Source organism: Fundulus heteroclitus, chromosome 4, assembly GCF_011125445.2.
Source record: "Fundulus heteroclitus isolate FHET01 chromosome 4, MU-UCD_Fhet_4.1, whole genome shotgun sequence".
Classification (NCBI taxonomy): domain Eukaryota; kingdom Metazoa; phylum Chordata; class Actinopteri; order Cyprinodontiformes; family Fundulidae; genus Fundulus; species Fundulus heteroclitus.
This window is the reverse complement of record NC_046364.1, coordinates 39,069,802-39,090,393: the sequence shown is the minus strand read 5'-3', so window position 1 is coordinate 39,090,393 and position 20,592 is coordinate 39,069,802. Positions and strand designations below refer to the sequence as shown.

General features: G+C 39.0%; 2 protein-coding genes across 3 annotated transcripts in view; both read left to right on the top strand.

Moving 5' to 3' along the window:
* The window catches only part of LOC105920699 (heterogeneous nuclear ribonucleoprotein C), a 62,861-nt gene extending 48,407 nt beyond the window's left edge, over window positions 1–14,454 (top strand). For both annotated transcript variants that reach the window (XM_036136532.1, XM_036136531.1), the window contains 4 exons: window positions 8,408–8,583; window positions 10,090–10,203; window positions 12,518–12,651; window positions 12,905–14,454. In XM_036136532.1, the coding sequence (XP_035992425.1) occupies window positions 8,408–8,583; window positions 10,090–10,203; window positions 12,518–12,651; window positions 12,905–12,943 (463 nt within the window). In that variant the 3' untranslated portion in view covers window positions 12,944–14,454. The remainder of the gene's footprint in view (window positions 1–8,407; window positions 8,584–10,089; window positions 10,204–12,517; window positions 12,652–12,904) is intronic.
* A 1,556-nt stretch (window positions 14,455–16,010) lies between these two features.
* Window positions 16,011–20,205, top strand: LOC105920700 (5-hydroxyisourate hydrolase). Its single transcript, XM_012856320.3, has 4 exons — window positions 16,011–16,179; window positions 17,165–17,304; window positions 18,721–18,856; window positions 19,823–20,205. The coding sequence occupies exons 1-4, from the start codon at window positions 16,126–16,128 to the stop codon at window positions 19,910–19,912; spliced, it is 420 nt and encodes a 139-aa protein (XP_012711774.2). The 5' UTR covers window positions 16,011–16,125; the 3' UTR covers window positions 19,913–20,205.
* Window positions 20,206–20,592: the final 387 nt, after the last annotated feature.

Below are 20,592 nucleotides of genomic sequence, written 5' to 3'. Positions count from 1 at the left end.
CATGTCATATTCACTCCTAGACCAGACTCCTAGTCTCCTAGTCCTAGTCCAGACTTTAATCTGATTCAGAGCCTTTGACAAATCACACAAATCAAGGTTTAACAAGCAACAATTTGCCCTGGGTTACCCTCTGGGATTATTTAAATATAATGAAAACAATATGTACTGGAAATATGTTACACTCAACATGTTTAATGTATGTGGATGATGCAGTAACTTTTACAATGGCAAAAGAAAAACAATAAGCACAGCTAATTCTGGTCTTTAGTTCCTGCTTTGTGTCGTTGTTAGTTTATGTTTCATGTGTATTTTGATTTTCACGTTTTCTACTAACAATCAGACAAGAATGACAGGGAGAAGAAGCCTAGCAGGACAAATTGATGGTTTTCCTTCAGGTTTTAATTCTTACTTGGTTCCTAGACAAGTTGACAACTGTAAAGTCAAAACATGGCTCTGTGAAACAGTAAAAAAAAAGCCTTATTGTTGAGTAAATATAAAATCTTGGTTGAGCAGTTAAAGTGCAGCGTGTTTGCACGGTAAGCTCAGCAGTCAGGTGGACAGGCAGTGAGTGGCTCTATATAATCAGTCATCTACTAAAATTGCTCTGGGACGGTCTTGCATCCCTCAGGCCTAAATACTAACTGCTGCACTCAGCACATCTGAATAAAAAGAAAATGCTCGCATCTCACACAGACACATTTATTATGCTCGTTTCTTTCTATCCCTTTTCTGAGAAAAACTGATAGAAATAGGCGGAAAAGGGTAGAGTGCCCTCTCCGGGTCGGAGGATGTCCTGCTCCAAGTGGAGGAGTTTAAGTATTTCGGGGTCTTGTTTACCAAAGAGGGAAAAATGAAGCGAGAGGTCGATAGGCGGATTGGTGCTGCGTTTGCCGTGAAGTGGATGCTCTACGGGTCTGTTGTGGTGAAGAGAGAGCTGAGTCAAAAGGAGAAGCTCTAGATCAGGGGTCGGCAACCTTTACCACTGAAAGAGCCATTTGGACCTATTTCACACAGTAAAGAAAACACTGGGAGCCACAAAATCCTTTTGAAATTTTAAATGAAATAACGCTGCACATAAGGGCTTTTTTGCAACAGGATGGACCCGCACCAGAACCAATGCACCTCTGCGTTTGCACTTCTACTGTTGTTTTATGGAAATCATCAACTCTGCTAATGTCCGAGCTTTTATTTTGAATAAAGCTTGGTGCGAGTAAACGCACATCATGGTCGGACTATTTGATTTTCAGCCCATATAAATGGTTCATCCGGAATACTTTCTGTCCTTTTAATCCGAACACATTTTAATCACATCTGCGAAAGTGAACGAGCTCCTGTCATTAACCAGCTAACAAGCTAACAGCTGCATTAGACGAGCTACCAGACGTTCAGGCGGCACCTGAAGCTCGACTTCAGCTGCTCAGGACTCCGCTCACAGCCTTGAGCCAAGCGCAGTTCGCTTTTCCTCACTTTGAAAATGAACAAACGTCAGATATAGAAACGACTCTTACCCTGCTGTTTAGCTCTCTTCACCCTCATCAATGACTCCATGTTATTTTAGGTCACCGTGTTGCCCTTGTCATTTGTAGAATTTACTACAAAAAAGCAGCATTTGAAAATGCCGCCTCAACTCTGCATTCCTGTGTTTATGACACTGCAGCCAGTGAACTACCAGTTCTTCTTCTTCTTCTTCTTCTTCTTCTTGAGTTTATTGACGGTGAGCAAAAATCTTTTCAGTGTGCATTACCACCACCAACTGGTGAGGAGTGTTCGTCAGCCAGCATTGACGACTGCCTGCATGAGGTACACAGCTCCGTGACATAATTATTTTTAACACCTGAGCCGCATCAGAGCGATCAAAGAGCCGCATGCGGCTCCGGAGCCGCAGGTTGCCGACCCCTGCTCTAGATTTACCGGTCGATCTACGTTCCTACCCTCATCTATGGTCACGAGCTTTGGCTCATGACCGAAAGAACGAGATCCCGGATACAAGCGGCTGAAATGAGTTTTCTCCGTAGTGTGTCTGGGCTCTCCCTTAGAGATAGGGTGAGGAGCTCAGTCATCCGGGGAGGACTCAGAGTAGAGCCGCTGCTCCTCCACGTCGAGAGGAGCCAGTTGAGGTGGCTCGGGCATCTGGTCAGGATGCCTCCTGGACGCCTCCCTGGTGAGGTGTTCCGGGCACGTCCCACCGGGAGGAGATCCAGAGGAAGACCCAGGACACGCTGGAGGGACTATGCCTCCCGGCTTGCCTGGGAATGCCTTGGGATTCCTCCTGAGGAGCTGGCCCAAGTGGCTGGGGAGAGGAATGTCTGGGCCTCCCTACTGAAGCTGCTACCCCCGCGACCCGACCCCTATAAGCAGAACAAAAAGAAGAAGAAGAAGGGTTTTTTTTGGTACAATGAAGCTCAGTTGCTTAGATTACTGCAATCATTTCTCTGTAGCTTCTTTTGTCCTGGTTTGTGTTTTCTCTCTTTAGGGGGAACACTCACTACTGATTTTCAATTTGCTTTTACTACACCGCCTGATTATTTTCTCTGCTGCTGGCTAACACCACACAGCTGTGTCTTTGTTTGTGTGCAGAGAAAAATGAAATATTTATGCATCGCCCTCTTGGTTTAAATGTGTGAAGTCCGCGCGTGTGCATTTATGTGTCGGTGTTCGTTGCGGTGCACGTCACTTTACGAGGATGAGAGAAATTAGCGTTGTGGTTGACCGTCCTGTTGTTCAAACACAAAAGCAAAGTGTCTTTCAGCATACTGATAACAGCTCTAGCTGACAAAGCTGCTTTCCATGTGGGGTCTAATCCACAGAGACAAACATTCTCACACACACACACACATACGCCCGCACACTTTTTCTGTAATCCTCACTCGTCTGCTTTCTCTCATTGTCTGAGCTTCCTTTCCCCGGGATGACACTTCAAAGCCGGTGTGACATCACGTTGTGTATCTGCCCCTGCAAACCGCTCGAAAAGACTTTAAACTCCAATAAGTCTACGGTCTCTGTGTCTCCGTATGCGGACAGCCTGTAAGCTCACGCACTTATGGTGTCCTAATGCACTTCATCCACATGTGACATTCTGTTCTGCGCGGGTAAAGCGGACGTGCACAGAGAGCGGTATGTGCATAGATCTCATTGGCGAGATTTATGGCTTCTCCCGAAACAACAAAACGAGATAGCAATTTTCCGTTCCGCCACTCAATAACTGTTTTAGCAAATACGCTTTGCTATCTTCGTTATGTTTTTAGATTCTCACCCTGCTTCCAATTAATACTCAGACTAAATCTACAAAGCGCTGTGAAAAAAGTATCGCCGGATCTTTCCGGTTTTATGTTTTGTCACACTGCAAATCATCAAAAAAGACAAAGATAAACTTAGTTCAGTCTGACAACAATAGAATAATCCTGTATTGTCCCACAGTGGGGAAATGCAGGCACATCAGTAGCAAGTAAGAAAAAAGTCCACAACAGAAAAAAAGATATATTCTATGGTTATTAAAAATGCTCATATTAAATTAAATGTGCAACTAAGTAGGGTGACCTGAAAGTGTTCAAAATTCCCATGTAACATTGTGCATTATAAACAATAACAGAATATCTACAAAAAATGGAAAGACAAAAACAAAAAAATGTGCAATTAATGGCACGAATGTGAATAACTTATTGATTTTGTTAGAAGCGGTGATGTTTATAAAGTCCAACGGCTGCTGGGAGGAAGGACAGCGCTCCTTTGTGCACCTAGGAGGCAGCAGTCTGTAAAGAGCACCAGTGTGTTGTGACTCCAGTAGAGGTTTTTATTCAGGTGGACACCCATGTTCTTATAAGAGTCCACCATCTCAACATCAGTTCCCTGGATGTTCACCGTGTCGAGTCTGCGCCTGCAGGAATCCGCCACCAGCTCCTTGGCTTCCAGGAGGCGGTTCTGCCGGCACCGGTCCACAAAGTCCAACCTGCCAGTTCAAATTTGAACAACTAAAAAAAAGCTGAAATTCAGAATGACATTGCATGGCTGATTTAAAACAATTTATCAAAAAGTAGTGAGCCAAAAAAAGACTGCCAGTTTTTAGTTATGCTTAATGGCAGTCGTTGCTACAAGGGTAGCACAATCAGGTTTGTGAGGGTGCAATTATGCAATTATTTCTTCCTATAGGGTCTTTGGTTTGGATAACTGCTTCCTTAAAATTAGTTTGATAATCTGGAATATTTAAGCGAAAAAGGCAAAAGCAGAAGTAATATATATGGCCAAATACCTTTTACACTGTGGCGTACATATATTTATCGTTTTTATGTTTGCTATTATTTTTGCTATTTTGTTCATATTTTTATAGCTTCTATAACTACATTGAAGAGAAGCAGCTGTAAAACATCTGATTCATACATTTAAGGATACAACGTGCTCTACGTGTTATACCTACTGATAATACAGAAAAATTTTTCTCTGTTGCAATACTGAAAACTTTAGAAATGCCAACCAACCTGAGTACATTTATCTGTTTAGTGAGGAAATACTGCAATGTTGAGAAATACTTTTTAAAAAAAAAACAAAATCCACTATCCAACAAGAACTGCAACACAGCTGCTAAAACTTTATACAACCTTTGTAGAACAGCCCTTATAGACTTTAGTCTTCTATAGCATTTCAGAAGTTTGGAGCATGCAGAGAAGTATTTCTGACTTTTATCTTCTTGCACAATCTCTCTAGATTGTTCAGTATCCTATATTATTCTCTCTTCTCTTCTGGTAATACCACAGATTCGCTTAGGTCTTCAAATTGAGTTGGCAACGGACGAAGCTTGAGGGTTTTTTTGTCCAATTGCAGAAAAGGGTGAAAAAGCTGTTTTCAAATCATATTTTTATTCATTGAGGCGTTAAAGGCTGTCAATACATCCCATTTATATTCTATGCCATCCACAATGACTCCTAATGCCAATTTAGAGAGACATTTAGACAAATGGCAGATAAATAAGAATTCTGATTTACTTGTTCAGCTGTTTTAGATCATCCTCCGCCTGCAGAGTCTACATGAAAACACATTTTGACTTTTCTTCCAGGTTTTAAACATTTTCTGGCATCTCAAAAAGCTCATTTCCATATACTCCCCTTTGTTTTATCTCAGATCTATCTGGAGAGTTTGTTTCTGCGGAATTCGATCTCAGTCTCATCTGACCAAAGCACCCAGCTGCAGTTAAAGTCCCACTAGACTTCAGCAAACTTCACATGCTTATATTGATGATGGTAGGACAGAAAATAAACATTTTCCTTTCATGCCCGCCAAACCACAGCATGGCATATAGACACCAACTCATGGTTGTTAATATGGAGATTTTTGTGCCACCATCCCGCCTTTACCACCGTGCTCACCGTGGTTTTGGTGGCAGGATTAATATGGGTCCCCGTTAAGGCTTGTGGTTCATAGAAAATGATGACTGCATGTCATGCCATATTTACACCAAATGTCATTGATTAACAATTACAGGTTCCAAGACATTCTGATCAACTTAAAAAAAAAGTAAAGGATAAATGACAAATATGCTCAAGTTTTGTATTTTGCAAATACTGAAGCTTTGTTGATTTGGTTAAAGGCACAAATATTTCTTTTTTTTTATTCACCCAACTTAATTAAGATCGGATAAAATGGATTTCCTCAGTGTGAGACTAAGAAGCTGCAATACTATAATTTATTCTGAGAGTATTTTTTTATATACTTAACAGGAGTGCAATACTCTGAGTGCAGAGGGAGCTATAAATGGTATATTTTGATCTTGTGGCTTGGGTCTCACCTGGTCAGTGGGTCAGCGAGTACTCAAGATTTTCATTTATTTATTTCTTAAAAACACAGCCAGTTTTCTCTTTCTGTAGAAACAGCTATGCACAAAGTGTCATTTCAGTAAGCACTATAGAGGTTGACTGTGATACACCCGCTGTCTGCAGCACTAGCTGCCTGGCGGGGAGCTATTGATTGGCCCTGACAGAACCAATTACATTCAGTGACAGATAGAGACATGGAGCGGTCCACAGAGGGGACGCCGGCACCAGAGGGAAACACTTTCCCTCCCTTTCTCTGGATAGAGAAAAAATAACAACAACAGCGGAACTGTGTAAGGATGTGTATTTATTTTTAATAGAGGCTTTCTAATTTTGCCAGTTTATTTCATACTTTTAAACATCCACAATTTGCTTATTTTCGCTGAATACAATTAATTAGATGACATACTGTTTCACTTTGTAGCTGAGTATCAATGAAAAAATGTAATTGTTGAAAACGTTAAATATTTTCTACATGCTAAACAAATTAAAAATATTAAGCTAATTAATGCATACAGCTAAGCCCAAAACTGCAACTGATAAGTTTGTTTTTCATCTCTCACAAGACAGTAAAATAATGTAAAAAGAATATATATATAATTTTTTTACATTGTATTAAAAATTGCATGACAGAAATAATTTACAGCCTTTTTCAATAATTAATAGTATTATTTTTTATAATAAATAGCACAATTTATGTTTATTTTTTCCCTTTCTGATATGTACATTCTCTTCTGCTTTAGAACCTAACTTTAAATTAGCTTTTTTATTCATATTATTTAATATAGTGTGTAACTCTGGTGTTTCCTGTCTATGTGTTTTTAGTTAGTAAGTAAAACTTTATTTATATAGCACCTCTCAAAATAAAAATCAACGACTCCAGATTAAACAAAAGCAGATTTAAAAAGATAGGTATCCACTGTCCCGCCTGAATTTCCCCATGGTGAAACCTGTTGGTCATAATGAAAGATTGCCTGGGGTATGATCATTTTGGTCTTAAGCGTATGTGTGCTTACAACTGTTAATAAAATAATCATCCTTAGTACAATCAAACGAATTTAAAATGGAACAATTTGGGGTTTTTTGTAAGCAAAAAGTCTTAAAGCCCCAGTGTGTAAGATCTACCAAGATCTAGTGTATGGAGACTTAGACTTAGACTTAGACTTTCTTTATTGTCATTTTGTATACACAGAGTGCATACAGGATGGAGGACTGACTCTGACATAATCAAAAATATAGAAATAAGTACATGCTCAAATACATAAGGATAACATCAATGCACAAAAATACAGCAAATAAATGTAAGCAGTAATTAAAAAAATGTAAATACCTTTTATAATTAGCTTATTTATTCGACTTTTTAATGATCACCTCATTTATTTTTCATAATTATTGTCAACTTTATTGATTAATTACATAGTTTTAAAATGTATTTTTTCTGTTTGTTTTAATATTTTGTCTGCTTTATTCTTCCTATCTATATTTTTATTTCTTTACTATGGGGGAGTGGCCTTGTGGTTAGAGCAGTGTACCTGCACTCTGAGAAGGTTGCAAGTACCCAGTTTGATCCCCGCAGACTGCCACTGTGGGTCCCTGAGCATATTATTAAGACTTAGAACGGCAAGATAATCTCCTTTCCCTCACTTTTTTCATGTGATTTAGGGAGGGCCCACTAAATCACATTCCTCTGGAATTAAAGTACCTCTCCAGCAGAAAGCCAGTAACCTCCACATCCATTTAGAAGCCCCACTTTCCCATGAATTGTCTTCACCTGGTAACTCTATCGATATAGACTCTCATTTTTTCCCAGTTATTACTTCTTTTTCCTTTCTTGGTTACTTTCTCTTCCCCCTCGCTGGGCAAAGGGTACGAATAATCCTCAATTATAACAGAAAACACCAAACAGAATGATCTACAGTCACCTTTGCTTGTTTTTTACTCCCCCTCCACCGACAGCACGACTTTATATACAGGTAAAACGCATAACAACCATAGAAGACAGATAGGTAAAACATGTAAAGCTTACAAGTTTGTCCTCTTTCGGCCACTGTAATCATAAATGATGACACAACATGCCGTATTCCATTGGGTGCACCTCCATTTCTGATTCCTTAAACTACTTCTTCTAAGCTATGAGTACGCTTTAATTTTCTTATATGATTGTTATTAGACTTCAGCAGAAAATGTATTTCTGAAAACAATACTTGATTTTTGCTAATAAAAAGTCAAAAATAGTTTTGTCTCTTCAAAATGTTTTGAGTGTTTCAGTTCACAGTCCGTGTGCTGTATCATAACTACACAGTCCTTTCAGTCAGTTTTACTGACTTAGTGAATATTTTAAATTGTACCATCCCTGATCTGGGTTACCTGTCACTTTAAAAGGTACAACATTTGCACAGGACCAATGGGCATCTTCTCTGCTGCACATTATACACACAATTCCGTCATTTTGTCCTCTTCGTGGCCAAATGTGTTGTTTCCATCTCACTTGGACTGGACAGTATTAAGTGACTCCTAAAACATATTGCAGAGACAAGACTGGTTGCTTGCAGTCACAGTTAAATCTAAGTTATTTTTAAAACTGTCTCCGTCTACTTAATTCGCAGGGCGTGTGACTACCAGCGTGTGCCAGCCTCCCTCTCTCCTCTCCCTTCGGGACCAAGTGGGGCCAAGAGATCCCGCTCCAACTCCTACTCCTACTCAAGCGGGCACAGACGCAGTAGAGACAGAACCCACTCTAAAAGCTCAAGAGCCCACTCCACAAGTTCAAATACAGCCAAGTGTGAGTTATGTGAATGGGTTGAGGCGGTTTCATTTAGGCTGTTCAAAACAGTTTGCACAAAATACTACTACCTTGATTGTAACTCTAACAGAGGTATTTCAAAGAAAAGTAAGATTTAGGTTCCAGTTGTTTTGCCTACCTCTCTGGTAAATGTTAGGATAAAAATCTAAATATCTATTATGGCAACTAACAAATCTAATTATTGGTCCTCAATTAATAAAAGTAAAAATGAGGAAAGACAAGTTTATTTGTAACAATATTCAAACATAAGGTGGTTTAATATGCTTTGTAAAAAAAACAAAAAGGACAAAATGTAAAGCAAATTACATTAAAGATGAGAGACGTAAACAAATATGTGAGCAAACATCACATAAAAATAAGGAAAAAATGAAATGCAATATTATAATAAATAAGACATGATAAAATCTAACTGTTAAAATAATACTAAAATAATACTTTGGCAATATGGCCGTGGTGGTGACGCAGGGATAGAGGACACGAACCGTATTTGGAGGCCTCAGTCCTTGATGCAGCTGCCCCGGGTTCGAGTCCTGGCTGCAAGTCTCAGGTGTCCATTAGACCCATAAGCTCAGAGGAGCATGTAGATTCTCAACCGAAGGGGCCAGACAATGGAGCCCAGGGGACTCCATGTGTGATCCAATCAAATTAAATATGGCCTACCCACTTTTTCTGTCTATCAGTCGGTATGCTGTGATCAGCTGTGTAAAGTGCAGCACAGAGTATGTGAAATGCCTATTCTAATCCTTGTATTGGTAATTTCACAGTCTTAAAAAAACAGTTGGTAAAAAAATATTTAATATTTTAGAAATTTACCTGTTTTTGAACTACAGATCCAGCCTCTGGGTTTTACATCAAATAGCAAAAAGACTTATTTTAAACTCTTACGTACGCATTAGTTTCATTGAGTCCACTGATGTGTAACACTTGGAGACTCAATGGAAATTTTTTGAGTTAGTACTTCAGTTTTCAAAACGAGTAAAACCCACCCCAAACTAGACGGGGACAGAAAAGAACATACAGACCAGAAGAATGAAAGAGGTAGGGATGAAGCTTGAAGAAGGTGGGGTGAGGGATAAAGGGGATAGGAGTGAGCAGATCAAGATGAGGAGGTAAGAGTGAGAAATAAAGGAGGTTATGCACAATAGATAAGGACTTATGAGGACTAAAGGAGGTAGGTTTGAAGTGTTGTAGCAAAAGATACACAACTCAAGTTTGTGACTGCTGCCTGAAAATGCCTGTGAAAAATAAATGATATATAACCCAAATGGAAAACATACACCTCACCTTCATATTGCAACATCAACACATTGATGCGAGGAGTATAGAGTTCCCCCAAACAGCTGAACTTTTCCTCTCAATAAAGTCCATTGCTGAACTAAGCAGAAGCATTTGTCACGTACTGGCTAGACCTAAACCTCTGCTGAACAGTACTCCGGGTTCTGTGATTCCCTGTGTCACTTCCTTTCCTCTCTCTCTTTCCTTCAGTGGGGATGGAGGAGCTGCAGGTGATTAAAAAGGAGCTGACTTTGATAAAGACACAGATCGATGGGCTCCTTGACAGCCTTGACAGGATGGACACACAGAGGAATGACCACAAAGGTGAGACACTCATTCAGAATGACAGTGGAAGCACACAGGGCTGTGATCAAACGATAGATAATCTATTGGTGCATCAAAATCCCTTTAAAACAGACTCAGTGTGATGGGCCCTCTTTCAGATCCATTCTAGCTTAGTCCCTCCAGGCACCAGTCCAAATCACAATGATTCAGAATTGGTGCTGCAGGGGCAGCGGTGGATGGAAACGTGATGCATGAGTGGAGCCGCTTCTCTTTCAACTAATCAATCTGTTGTTTTCATCATTATAATGATATGCTTCAAGTTGAATCCACAGTGGATTAGTGGAGATATGGTTTTGAGCAATACATGCCATATTACAAGCAAACTGTGTGTGCACTAAAATACTGTGCAGATTGTGCTGCCATCGTGTGGACATTTACCACAATTACACCTCCGTGCAAGGAAACGAGCTCCTTGCTAAAATATTCAGAGATTTTTCTGTAATGTACAATTACAGTTGCCTTTAGAAGTCACATATTTCTTAGAAAAAAACGACACCTGTGTGTAATTAAATATTTTAATTTAGATTACATTAAGGAAACTGTTTTTAATATTTGTTTTTAGTTTCCATTTTCCCATGTTTTATTTTGTTAATTTTTTTTCTACGTTTTATTCCCACTTGCTTTTATTCTGTTTTTATTTTTCCTATATTTTAATAATGTAAAGCACTTTGCATTGTCTTTGTACTGAAATGCGCTGTAAAAATGGATTTGCCTTGCCTTTAAAGCTGGGCTAGGTTATAAAAAATATCCAGGCTTTGAACATTTTACAGAACGATTTTCAGTCCGTCCTTCAAAAATGCAAAGACTGCTGCAGATATACAGCGGCGTCCACTTTAACTGACTGTCCAGGCAAGGAGAGCACAAATCAGAGAGGCAGCCAAGAGTTCCACAGCTCGGGTGGCATAATTTTGTACCAGAGTAACTATTAGCCGTGCACTCAATGAATCTTGGCTTAGTTGGAGAAGGGAGAGAAGAGAACCTCTGTGAAACAAGTCATTTGAAATGCTGTTTGCAGTTTAATCCATGTAGGGGGCGCTGGAATTATGTGGGAAAAGATGTACTTTAGCCCATATTCAAAATTATATGTGTGGTGAAAAACTAGCATCACAGATCCCACTCGCCATCCCTATAGTGAAAAGGTATGCTATCAGCATCATGCTGTGTGTCGTGTTGACTAACACTAGGGAAGCTGGTCAGATTTGAAAAAAGGATGGATAGTGGCAAATACAGGCTAATTCTGGAAAAAGAAAATAGAAAAGAACAGAAAACTTTTAGAAGCTGCAAAGGAACGGAGACAGGAGTGAAGGTTCATCCACAGCAGGACAATAGCACTAAACATACAGTCACAGCTATGATGGTTTGGAGCAAATTCTATCCATGTGTTAGAATGGTCTAGTCAAAGTTCAAACTGATGTGACACTCTGTCCAATCCAACTAGATCTGGTCATGAAGTCATGAAAAGTTGATAGAGACATACCCACAAAGTCTTGGTTTGTAATTGCAGTGAAATATGGTTCTATAAGGCATAAATCCAGGGGGCTGAGTACAAAGGCATGCTGAACTTTTCAGCTTTTAATTTGTTTAAAAAAAAATGGGAAGCCTTGTATAATTTTCCTTCCCTGTCACAGTTATTCTCTCCTTTGTGTTGCGTCACATTTAATCCTAATAAAATACATGGCATTTCTGGTTTAACATCAACGTTCTTTGAAACAGTTTCAGTCAGGATAAATACTTTTGCAAGCCACCTGGTACGCAGATAAAAAAGGATAAAGCGCCATAATCCTTTTGGAAAACAGACTTTTAACAAACTGATTATCTATGGAAACACAATTAACACTCAGTTTTGTGCAGCTTCTTTCACTACGTGCTTCAAGCTGTTATACGATACTTTACAAAAGTGTTCTTGACCACAGAAAGGCCTTTCGCTCTAAAGTCAGAGTCGCAGCATCTGGATACACACATTGTAGAGAAACGTTGTCAGTTTCCTGTGTGGAAGAATCTCAGTCTTGTGTGAGATGTATCTACTCCGGTCGACCTTGAGGGATTGATAGCTCTCCTCATCACATTAATTTACTCCATCATCATTTGACACGTTTGTCCATCACCATCAATGCAAGCCTTCTTTCACCACCCTCTCACTCACTCCACCGCTGTCCTTCATCCTGTGTCTCCCACTCTGATGGGCTGCCTGTCATCTGGTACAAAATAATAATAAATAAAAAGGGCACAATTAGTTTTCCACTACTCCTAATGCTTCCTATTAGTTCCTCTTCTCCTTCATCCTTTGTTCCAGACTCTCCCCTGAGAGAGGACAGTCCGCCCAGCCTGTCCTATGTCGTGTCGGCCAGCAGTCCGGAGCATTCCCTCTCCTCCCTCTCCCCACCCAGCTCCCGCCATCGGATCCACAGGGAGAGCCCCGACATGAAGGTGCGATGATTCTTTGAAAAATCCCCAAACATTGCGGCACTGTTTTGCTGTAAAGTAGTCGGTTGGCGTGAGACAGTCCGCTTTCTGTCTCCTGATGTGCACATGAACCAAGCCTGTGAAATCAGGCAATTTTCACCGGAGGAAAATTCCCTGAGTCATACTGAGCTGGCAGCTAATGAAGCTCCTCTTTGTCTTTCCCCTTCACGTCCCCCGTCTCCGTGTCTTGTCTTTTTGCCCTGCTTGTCTGTCACAGATGAGCAGCCACAGCTCCGACCCCGAAGAGGAGATATGAGGGACGCGCAGGGGGGAGACGTAAAAGACGTGGATTAGGTGCCAAACGTGGACGAAGAGAAACATAAACCTTCAACTCAACACCCACCAACAGAGGCTCACCGCCGGTTGGACATATCAGATCAGATTTATAATTACCACAGCTGCTTGACCCAGCAACGAGGATGCAAATAAAATATGATCGACCTGATTATTTCAGATTAACTGAGAGAGAGTGATGCCCTGACGCTATCTGTAAAGCAAAAAATAAATTAAAGCTGGACGCTGAAACCCCGCTACTTGAAATGAATCCATTCTGCTGAAGGCACAGATCAATAAGGACAGCAATACTTCACATGATCAGGTTAATGCAAACGAATCAAGTCAGATCACAATCCTACCAGTGTGTTTACTTACACCCCCCCTCTTCTTCAGATGAGACAATTTTCAGCATTAATCACTACATATCACTGATTTATTTAAAGGTAAAAAAAAAAACAGCGCAAAATACAAGAAAAAAAATAAAATCAGGCTGGATAGAGAACAACTTGGAACACCACTGGAATAGACTTTGATTTAAACCATTGCACTGCAGCTCTGACTGTACGGTTAGGGCCACTAATCTGCTGGAAGGCCCCTCCATCCCAGTTTCAATACTTTGACAGCCTCTAAAAGTTTTTTTCTTTGCAGGATTTCTGTATTTAGCTCCATACATTTTCCCACCCAAACTGACCAGCCTCTGTTTCTTTGCTGAAGTAAAGGATCCACAAAGCATGACGCTGCCACTACTATGTTTTACCGTAGGGGGGGGCGGTGTGTCCAAGAACATGTGCAGAGCTAGTTTTGCTCCATACATAGTGTTGTGCATGTAGGCCAAAAGCTCATGTTTAGCTCCTCAAGGCCGCAGGAATTTATTTAAGGTTATTAGAGTAAAAGGCAGCTCAACACAAATCCATTCTGCACTTTTGGGGGTTTTATTGCTAAAAAAATACTTATAAAGACATCATTTTATTTCATAATCATGTCTTAAATTGTGTGTGTGCCACAAAAACTCTCAATAAAATACACTGAAGTTGGTCGTTGCAACATGACAAAATGTGAAAAAGTTTAACGGGTATGATTACTTTTGTAAGGCGCTGTACTTTCTCTGCACCAGGTGTGCCAGTGAAAGATTACAAATCTCCTCTGCTACATATTTGAAACATGTAAAGGCCCCCGATCAGTGTGTAATATTGTGTATTGTTGTATACTTTATTGGAATTGTTCAGCTCTTGAAACTTTATCCTAATTTAGGAGTTCTTGTGTGGTACTTTTTTTAAAGGAAACCTATGTTGTTATAAATAATTGTATAATTCCTTTGTTGTTAAATATATTTTGGTTTGCACTGTCAAGATAAACCTAGTGAAAATACTCGTTGTTGCTGTAGTGAAAGTATTTTCATATTAAGTATATATGCAGCACATTCTAGTGTGTTTTTATCTTGAAAGACCATGACAGAAATGGAAGAAGAATAAAAGACAATGGTAGAAGAAACGATGTCAAGGTTTAACAATGATTTTCTTAGGTTTAGACGGAGAGACGCTGAGTTCACCTCTACTTGTGACCACCTGTGTCTCTGAGCTCAAATCTCTCTTTTTACTCCGTCTTCAGATGGTTTTATCAAAGAGAGCCCCGACTGTACAGACACTGTTCTCAGTAACATATTCACACTGTGCGAGTCCTGATTTATCTGTAATCTTTTACCAACCGCTTGCAAACTGCAGCCTTTTTTTCCACGCAGAGCAATTTCTCTAAATGTTGACACTAAATATCTGTGTGATAATACATCATCTTGGCACCAGAAACAGATAAAGAACTCGTGTATATATATATATATATATATATATATATATATATATATATATATATATATATATATATATATATATATATATATATACACGAGTCCGCAGATTTTGTATCTGTGTCGCAAATCAGACACAGATACACACACACACTTATGTATTGTATATATATATATATATATATATATATATATATATATATGCATAAGTGTGTGTGTGTGTGTGTGTGTATCTGTGTCTGATTTGCGACACAGATACAAAATCTGATTTTATTCGATAAAAATCCTGAAAAAAAGGCAACAAGCACAGCTGCAATCCTTTCCATCAGCAGCTGGCTCTGTAAAAGCCGGGTACCCCTGAGAGAAATCAACGAGAGCGAGAAGGACAGGTCCGTATAGCTGAGATAATAAGGCTGTATTGAGCAATAAAATGACCTCCACCAGCTGTGGGTCTTTTATTTTCATCACTTGACATACACATTGAGAAAATTAACTTGGAACTTCAAAATGCTTGTTGAGTTTGTCAAAAAAAAAAAAAAAAGAACATGCACTGCAAAAACGGATCTAAAAATAGGTAAGATGTTCTTAAAGTTAGTGCATTTGTCCTTAATTTGAGCAGGTAAATAAGATTATCTGCCAATGGAACGAGTATTTTGACCCCTAAAATAAGATAATTAGATATACTGCACTTGAAATAAGATGATGGAGATGAATTGTTCCTATTTTAAGTGCAAAAATCTTATTCCAATGGCAGATCATCTTATTTACCTGCTCAAATCAAGGACAAATATACTAACTTTAAGAACATCTTACTTATTTTTAGATCCGTTTTTGCAGTGTGCTCTAGAAGAGCAGACGCCTTCTCCAGACATAAATGTTGGACAGCTCTTCAGTCTAACTCAAAGGTCAACCTACAGTCACATGTTTGCATGTTTCTGGACCGTGGAGGAAACTGGAGTACCCAGTAAAAAAAGACAAAAATCAACCTTTACCTCTACACAGAGGTAATCACCGACTCCTCCTGCCGCCTGTTAAAACATAGTGTTCATTATAATAATAATAAAAAAGTTGCTTTAGTGTATTATTCTCATAGATCCCTTAAGTCCCCCACCGACCCTCCATGCCCGATTTATGTTAAAAGAGCTGAACTAAAAGTGCAACTAAAGGAAACTGTTGCACAACAGGCCTACTGTTGACAAAAAAAGATAAGTTCCTGTGTACTGGGAGCCATACTGAGCGGGTCAGTGTGTAGAACGTCAAAGCGTAATGCGGGTAAAAATCTGATTCATCAAACCATGAAATTCAATTAAATTCGTCAGTAAAGGCTGCTGACCCACTTCAGATGTTATTTATAGGGGAACATGAGCGCATTCAGGCTGCAGCAACTGAAGAATCACATTCTCGCTGAAAGAAAGGTAAGCAGAAAGCTCTAATTAATATATGTCTTATATTTCTGTATACTGACATACACTTCCTCTGTCAAGGGTATTTTTAATCTTTTGAAAATCAGTTCATTTAGATCCTGTTTTAATATGAAGTGTAGAGTTTTAAAAGCTCTGCACATTTTTTTATGTGAGAATCAGCTCCCCGGACAGAGTGCACAAAGTCCGCCTCTCTGTTCAGCCCACTGCACTCGATAGGCAGTGATCGCACAGGACGGCCATGTTTCATGCAATAAGTAACAAGACAGAATTACAATGCTTGGTTATGAACGGTTGGGAGGTGGAATTTGTGGATCAGGCTTTCAGACCCTCCTTTGAAGAGATCATTACCTCTTCTCTACTGGGTAAAATGTTATTTCAGAAAGTTAGTTGGCATCATAAATGATGAATGATTATCATTTCCAGACAGTTTGCCGACATTTGGGGCTTAGATCCTGTGACAGAGTAAAAACCTATCAATTTAGGTCACATTTCTGTCACATACACTGTAGCTGGAAGTTATTTTGGCAAATTTTCACCTCACTGCAGGTGTCTCCCATCCCCCACCCCTATACCAGATACTTTTTTCACCTAGACAGGAGCCTTAAAGAGCCTTAACAGTTGTTTTAACTGGTATCATGGTGGCTCATAAATGCCTCGTTTTGTTGTTATCCCTGCAGCTGTGGAGGAAAAAACTGGGTTTTCTGATTTTTTTTTTTTGTTATTAAACCATGTTCAGCATGTTATTTTCTTTCCATTATTTCCAAATGTAACAACATACTGACATAATTAAAATCAGAACAAGGCCAACTCTATTATTAAATGCTGCTGAAACTGACACATGTCACAAACACTTAAAAATACATGTTTGTCTCATATTTAAAGTTTTTTTTTTTTTTAAAGTGCATATAAAAAAGTTGAAATGTGTTTGCTCCAGGTTCAAATAGATAAATATAAGTCTTGTTTTCTGTTCCTGTAGATCACAACCATGTCAGGCTCGCCGAGTCCTCTGACCACCCACGTTCTGAACACTGCACTGGGCGTCCCAGGATCAAACGTGACCCTCAGACTTTATCAACAGGATCCATCAAGTGATGTCTGGCACTTAGTGACCACTGGGTAATATCCTTTAAAAATAGAATAGCTGTGACAATGTATTAGCCTCCATTTATATACAGCATGTTTCCAGCTTTTACTATTTAAATGTTTCAGATCATCAAATATTAATTTTAGCTAATGGTCCCTAAGTAAATTCAAAGGACAGTTTTCAAATGATGATTTCATTTTTTATTAGAAAGCAACTATCCAAACCAGCCTGACCCTGTGTGAAAACTGTCCCCTCGTGTTTGAAAATCTGGCAACAAATCTGTTACGTCATTCTGGAGGAATTATTTAATTATTTAACTGGTTTGCAGAATTGGTTTAATTCAGCCATAGTTGAGGGTTTTCAACCATGAACAGCCAGTTTAAGGTCATACCAGTGGACCTCAATGAGATTCAAGTCCTCACTTTGACTAGGCCACTTCCAAATCATTTATTTAACCCAGGTATGCCTGATCATAACATAAAACATAAACAGCATATGGTAAATAGCAGAGTTCATGATTTTATCAGTTACAGCAAGTCGTGGAGCTCCTGACGCAGCAAAGCAACCCTTTACCACCACTCTAACACCACTGTGATTCTTTGTCGTTGTGATGTTCTTTCCTGAAATGTGTTAGTTTTATCCCAAGATATTATTTAACTTTTGTCTAATCATTCACAGAATGCGTTTTCCAAAACTCCTCAGAAGGTTTACTCCATTTGTGAATAATGATTCTCACTGTGGTTGGATACCCAATGTCTTAGAAATGACTTTGTCATCTGTATTTCAATTTCTTTAGATTGGACACAATGTGTTGTTTTTTTATTCTTCAAGCCTATCATGTTGTCTGACATGTTCTGTTTAAGTGAGCTGTTGGTTCCATAATTATGGCAGTATTCAGCCCTGGGTGTGACCTATAAAGCTGAGCTGTCCAAAAATATTGGATAAATGAGGCATTGCCTGTGAGCTAGTTAGGGGAGTCTCTTTGAATTGTGCTGCTGCTTCACATGTGATCAATTTCACATCCTGGAGAATATCCTGACACGTGGAAGAAAAGAGATGCTCATCACTCCATGACATGTTGAGCGGCATGGCCATTGCAGAAAGACAGTTTGTCCTAAACTTCTAGCTTGTACAAACAGTTAATTCATGATTTTTTAAGAGAGGTAAAACTTCTTCAAAAAACCTGTTGGTTTGAATATTTTCTAGCCCTAAATAAAATAAATCTTTGACAGTATTTGAAATCTGCATTTTGGATTTAGTATTTGCCTTTAAGATTAAAAGTTGTGAGATGATCTGATACATATACTTCAAAAGCCCAAGAAATCTGTAAAGGTTTAAACTTTTTAAAAAGATAAATCTCCAAATGTAATCCTTTTAAAATCTCGAATTACACTAAAAAAAATATTTTTTTCCATTCTCAGATGTTAAGTCGTATACTTTCTTTACAGGACGACAAATGGTGATGGCCGATGTCCAGGACTGATCACGCAGGAGCAGTTTAAACCTGGTGTGTACAAACTGCATTTTGAGACCGGGCAGTACTGGACCAGCATGGGACAGACCTCCTTCTATCCCTATGTGGAGGTGAGAAATAGCCAATCATAGTTTTTTTTTTTTTTAATATAGGCTGCATTGGTGAAGTATTTAATTGTTGTTGGTGGTTTAGATGTTCAATAATTAAGCAAATGACAGAACATTCTTGAACAGAAAACAACTGGACGTATTGTCTGGTTTTCACCAATTATCCAAATGCCTTTTTCCCTACCTGTATATCCTATGTGTCCTGTTGAGGTTTAAGGAGGATCCAAGTGCAGAGCGTGGTAGAGGCAAACAGGAGTTTAATGATATAAAAAAACTCCCACAAGAAGATGAGGCAAGGAAGCACAGGAAGTGACCGGACAAGGAATAAAAAAACAGAGATAAGGAAGAGAGAATGGAGGCACCGGAGCGATGGCCGTATGAAGGCATAGTAACGGCACAACAGAAAAGCTCAATATTAATCTGAAGAAACCATCGAGGATCAGAAAGAAGCTGAGGGAAAACATAATTAGGCATAGAGGAGGAATGAGAGATAAACAGAAGCACTAGTAGCATGAAGAACAACGAAAACTAATGAAAACAGATGAGTTGAGGAGAGGGTTGGTGTTGAGTGTAATGAGCAAGAACTGAAGGGAAAAAACACATGTAAGGAATTTAATGGGAAAAATGTGCAAAGAATGACCTGAGAACTTAGTCCACAAACTAACTAAAATGACAGCAACCGCGTAGAAGATTTAAACTCAAAGGCATAAGTATGACCATTAGGAAATAACTAAAGAAGGCACGACCCAAAGAACATAAAGAAATATTCAAAATACATAAAAGAAAATCCAACCCGAAATTATTATTATTATTATTATTATTATTATTATTATTATTATTATTATTATTATTATTATTATTATTATTATTATTATTATTATTATTATTATTATTATTATTATTTATTATTGTTGATGTTGACAGTGTTTGTTTTTTGAGGACTTTCTTCTTTCTCCTTTCATTCTTTAGATTGTTTTCACCATAACTGACACGGACCAAAAGTATCATGTCCCTCTGCTTCTGAGTCGTTTCTCCTACAGCACCTACAGGGGGAGCTAGAGAGCGACTGTAAGGAAACGCCTGACACTTTCACCTTTATCACTGCCTGGCTCAAAAGGACAGTGACATCTGCAGAAGCATTTGTTTACTTTTGTAAAAGTATTCTTCTTACTACATTCAAAATGTGACCTAAACAATTCAAGTGTCATCATGAAAATGTTCTGTGCATGAATAAAGAATAATAATATCCAAAAACTCAATCAAAAAACTCAGACAGACGTCATAGTGGCCCTTAACAAAATAACACAGCATCAATGAAAAATAAAGTGATGAGCCAAGTGTGCACAAACACCTACCTACCTATCCAAATTTTATTTGCCAACAATCTGACCCTTAGTCTTAAGGATTTTTGGCGTCGGTGTGTTGAAACCAGGGGCATGTAAGTCAATCTATGCTGACAACCCCACAAAATCTCACAGAAGTGCTCTTGAGTGCAAGCACAGTTATCACCAACCGCCTTCCAGCGACACCATCCAAAAGTGAAAATATAAAAACCAAAGGGGCAAAACCCGGGGACCAAAGCCTGAAGACAATAAGAACAAGTGCACAAAGTCAACGTTTCATTTACCTTGATGAGGAGGAGGAGGAAGAACAATGAAGACTACCAGTTCACACTGGGCAAAATCAAGACGTTAAACAAATAATCCAAGCCGTGTACATTTTCTACTTTAAACAAAAGG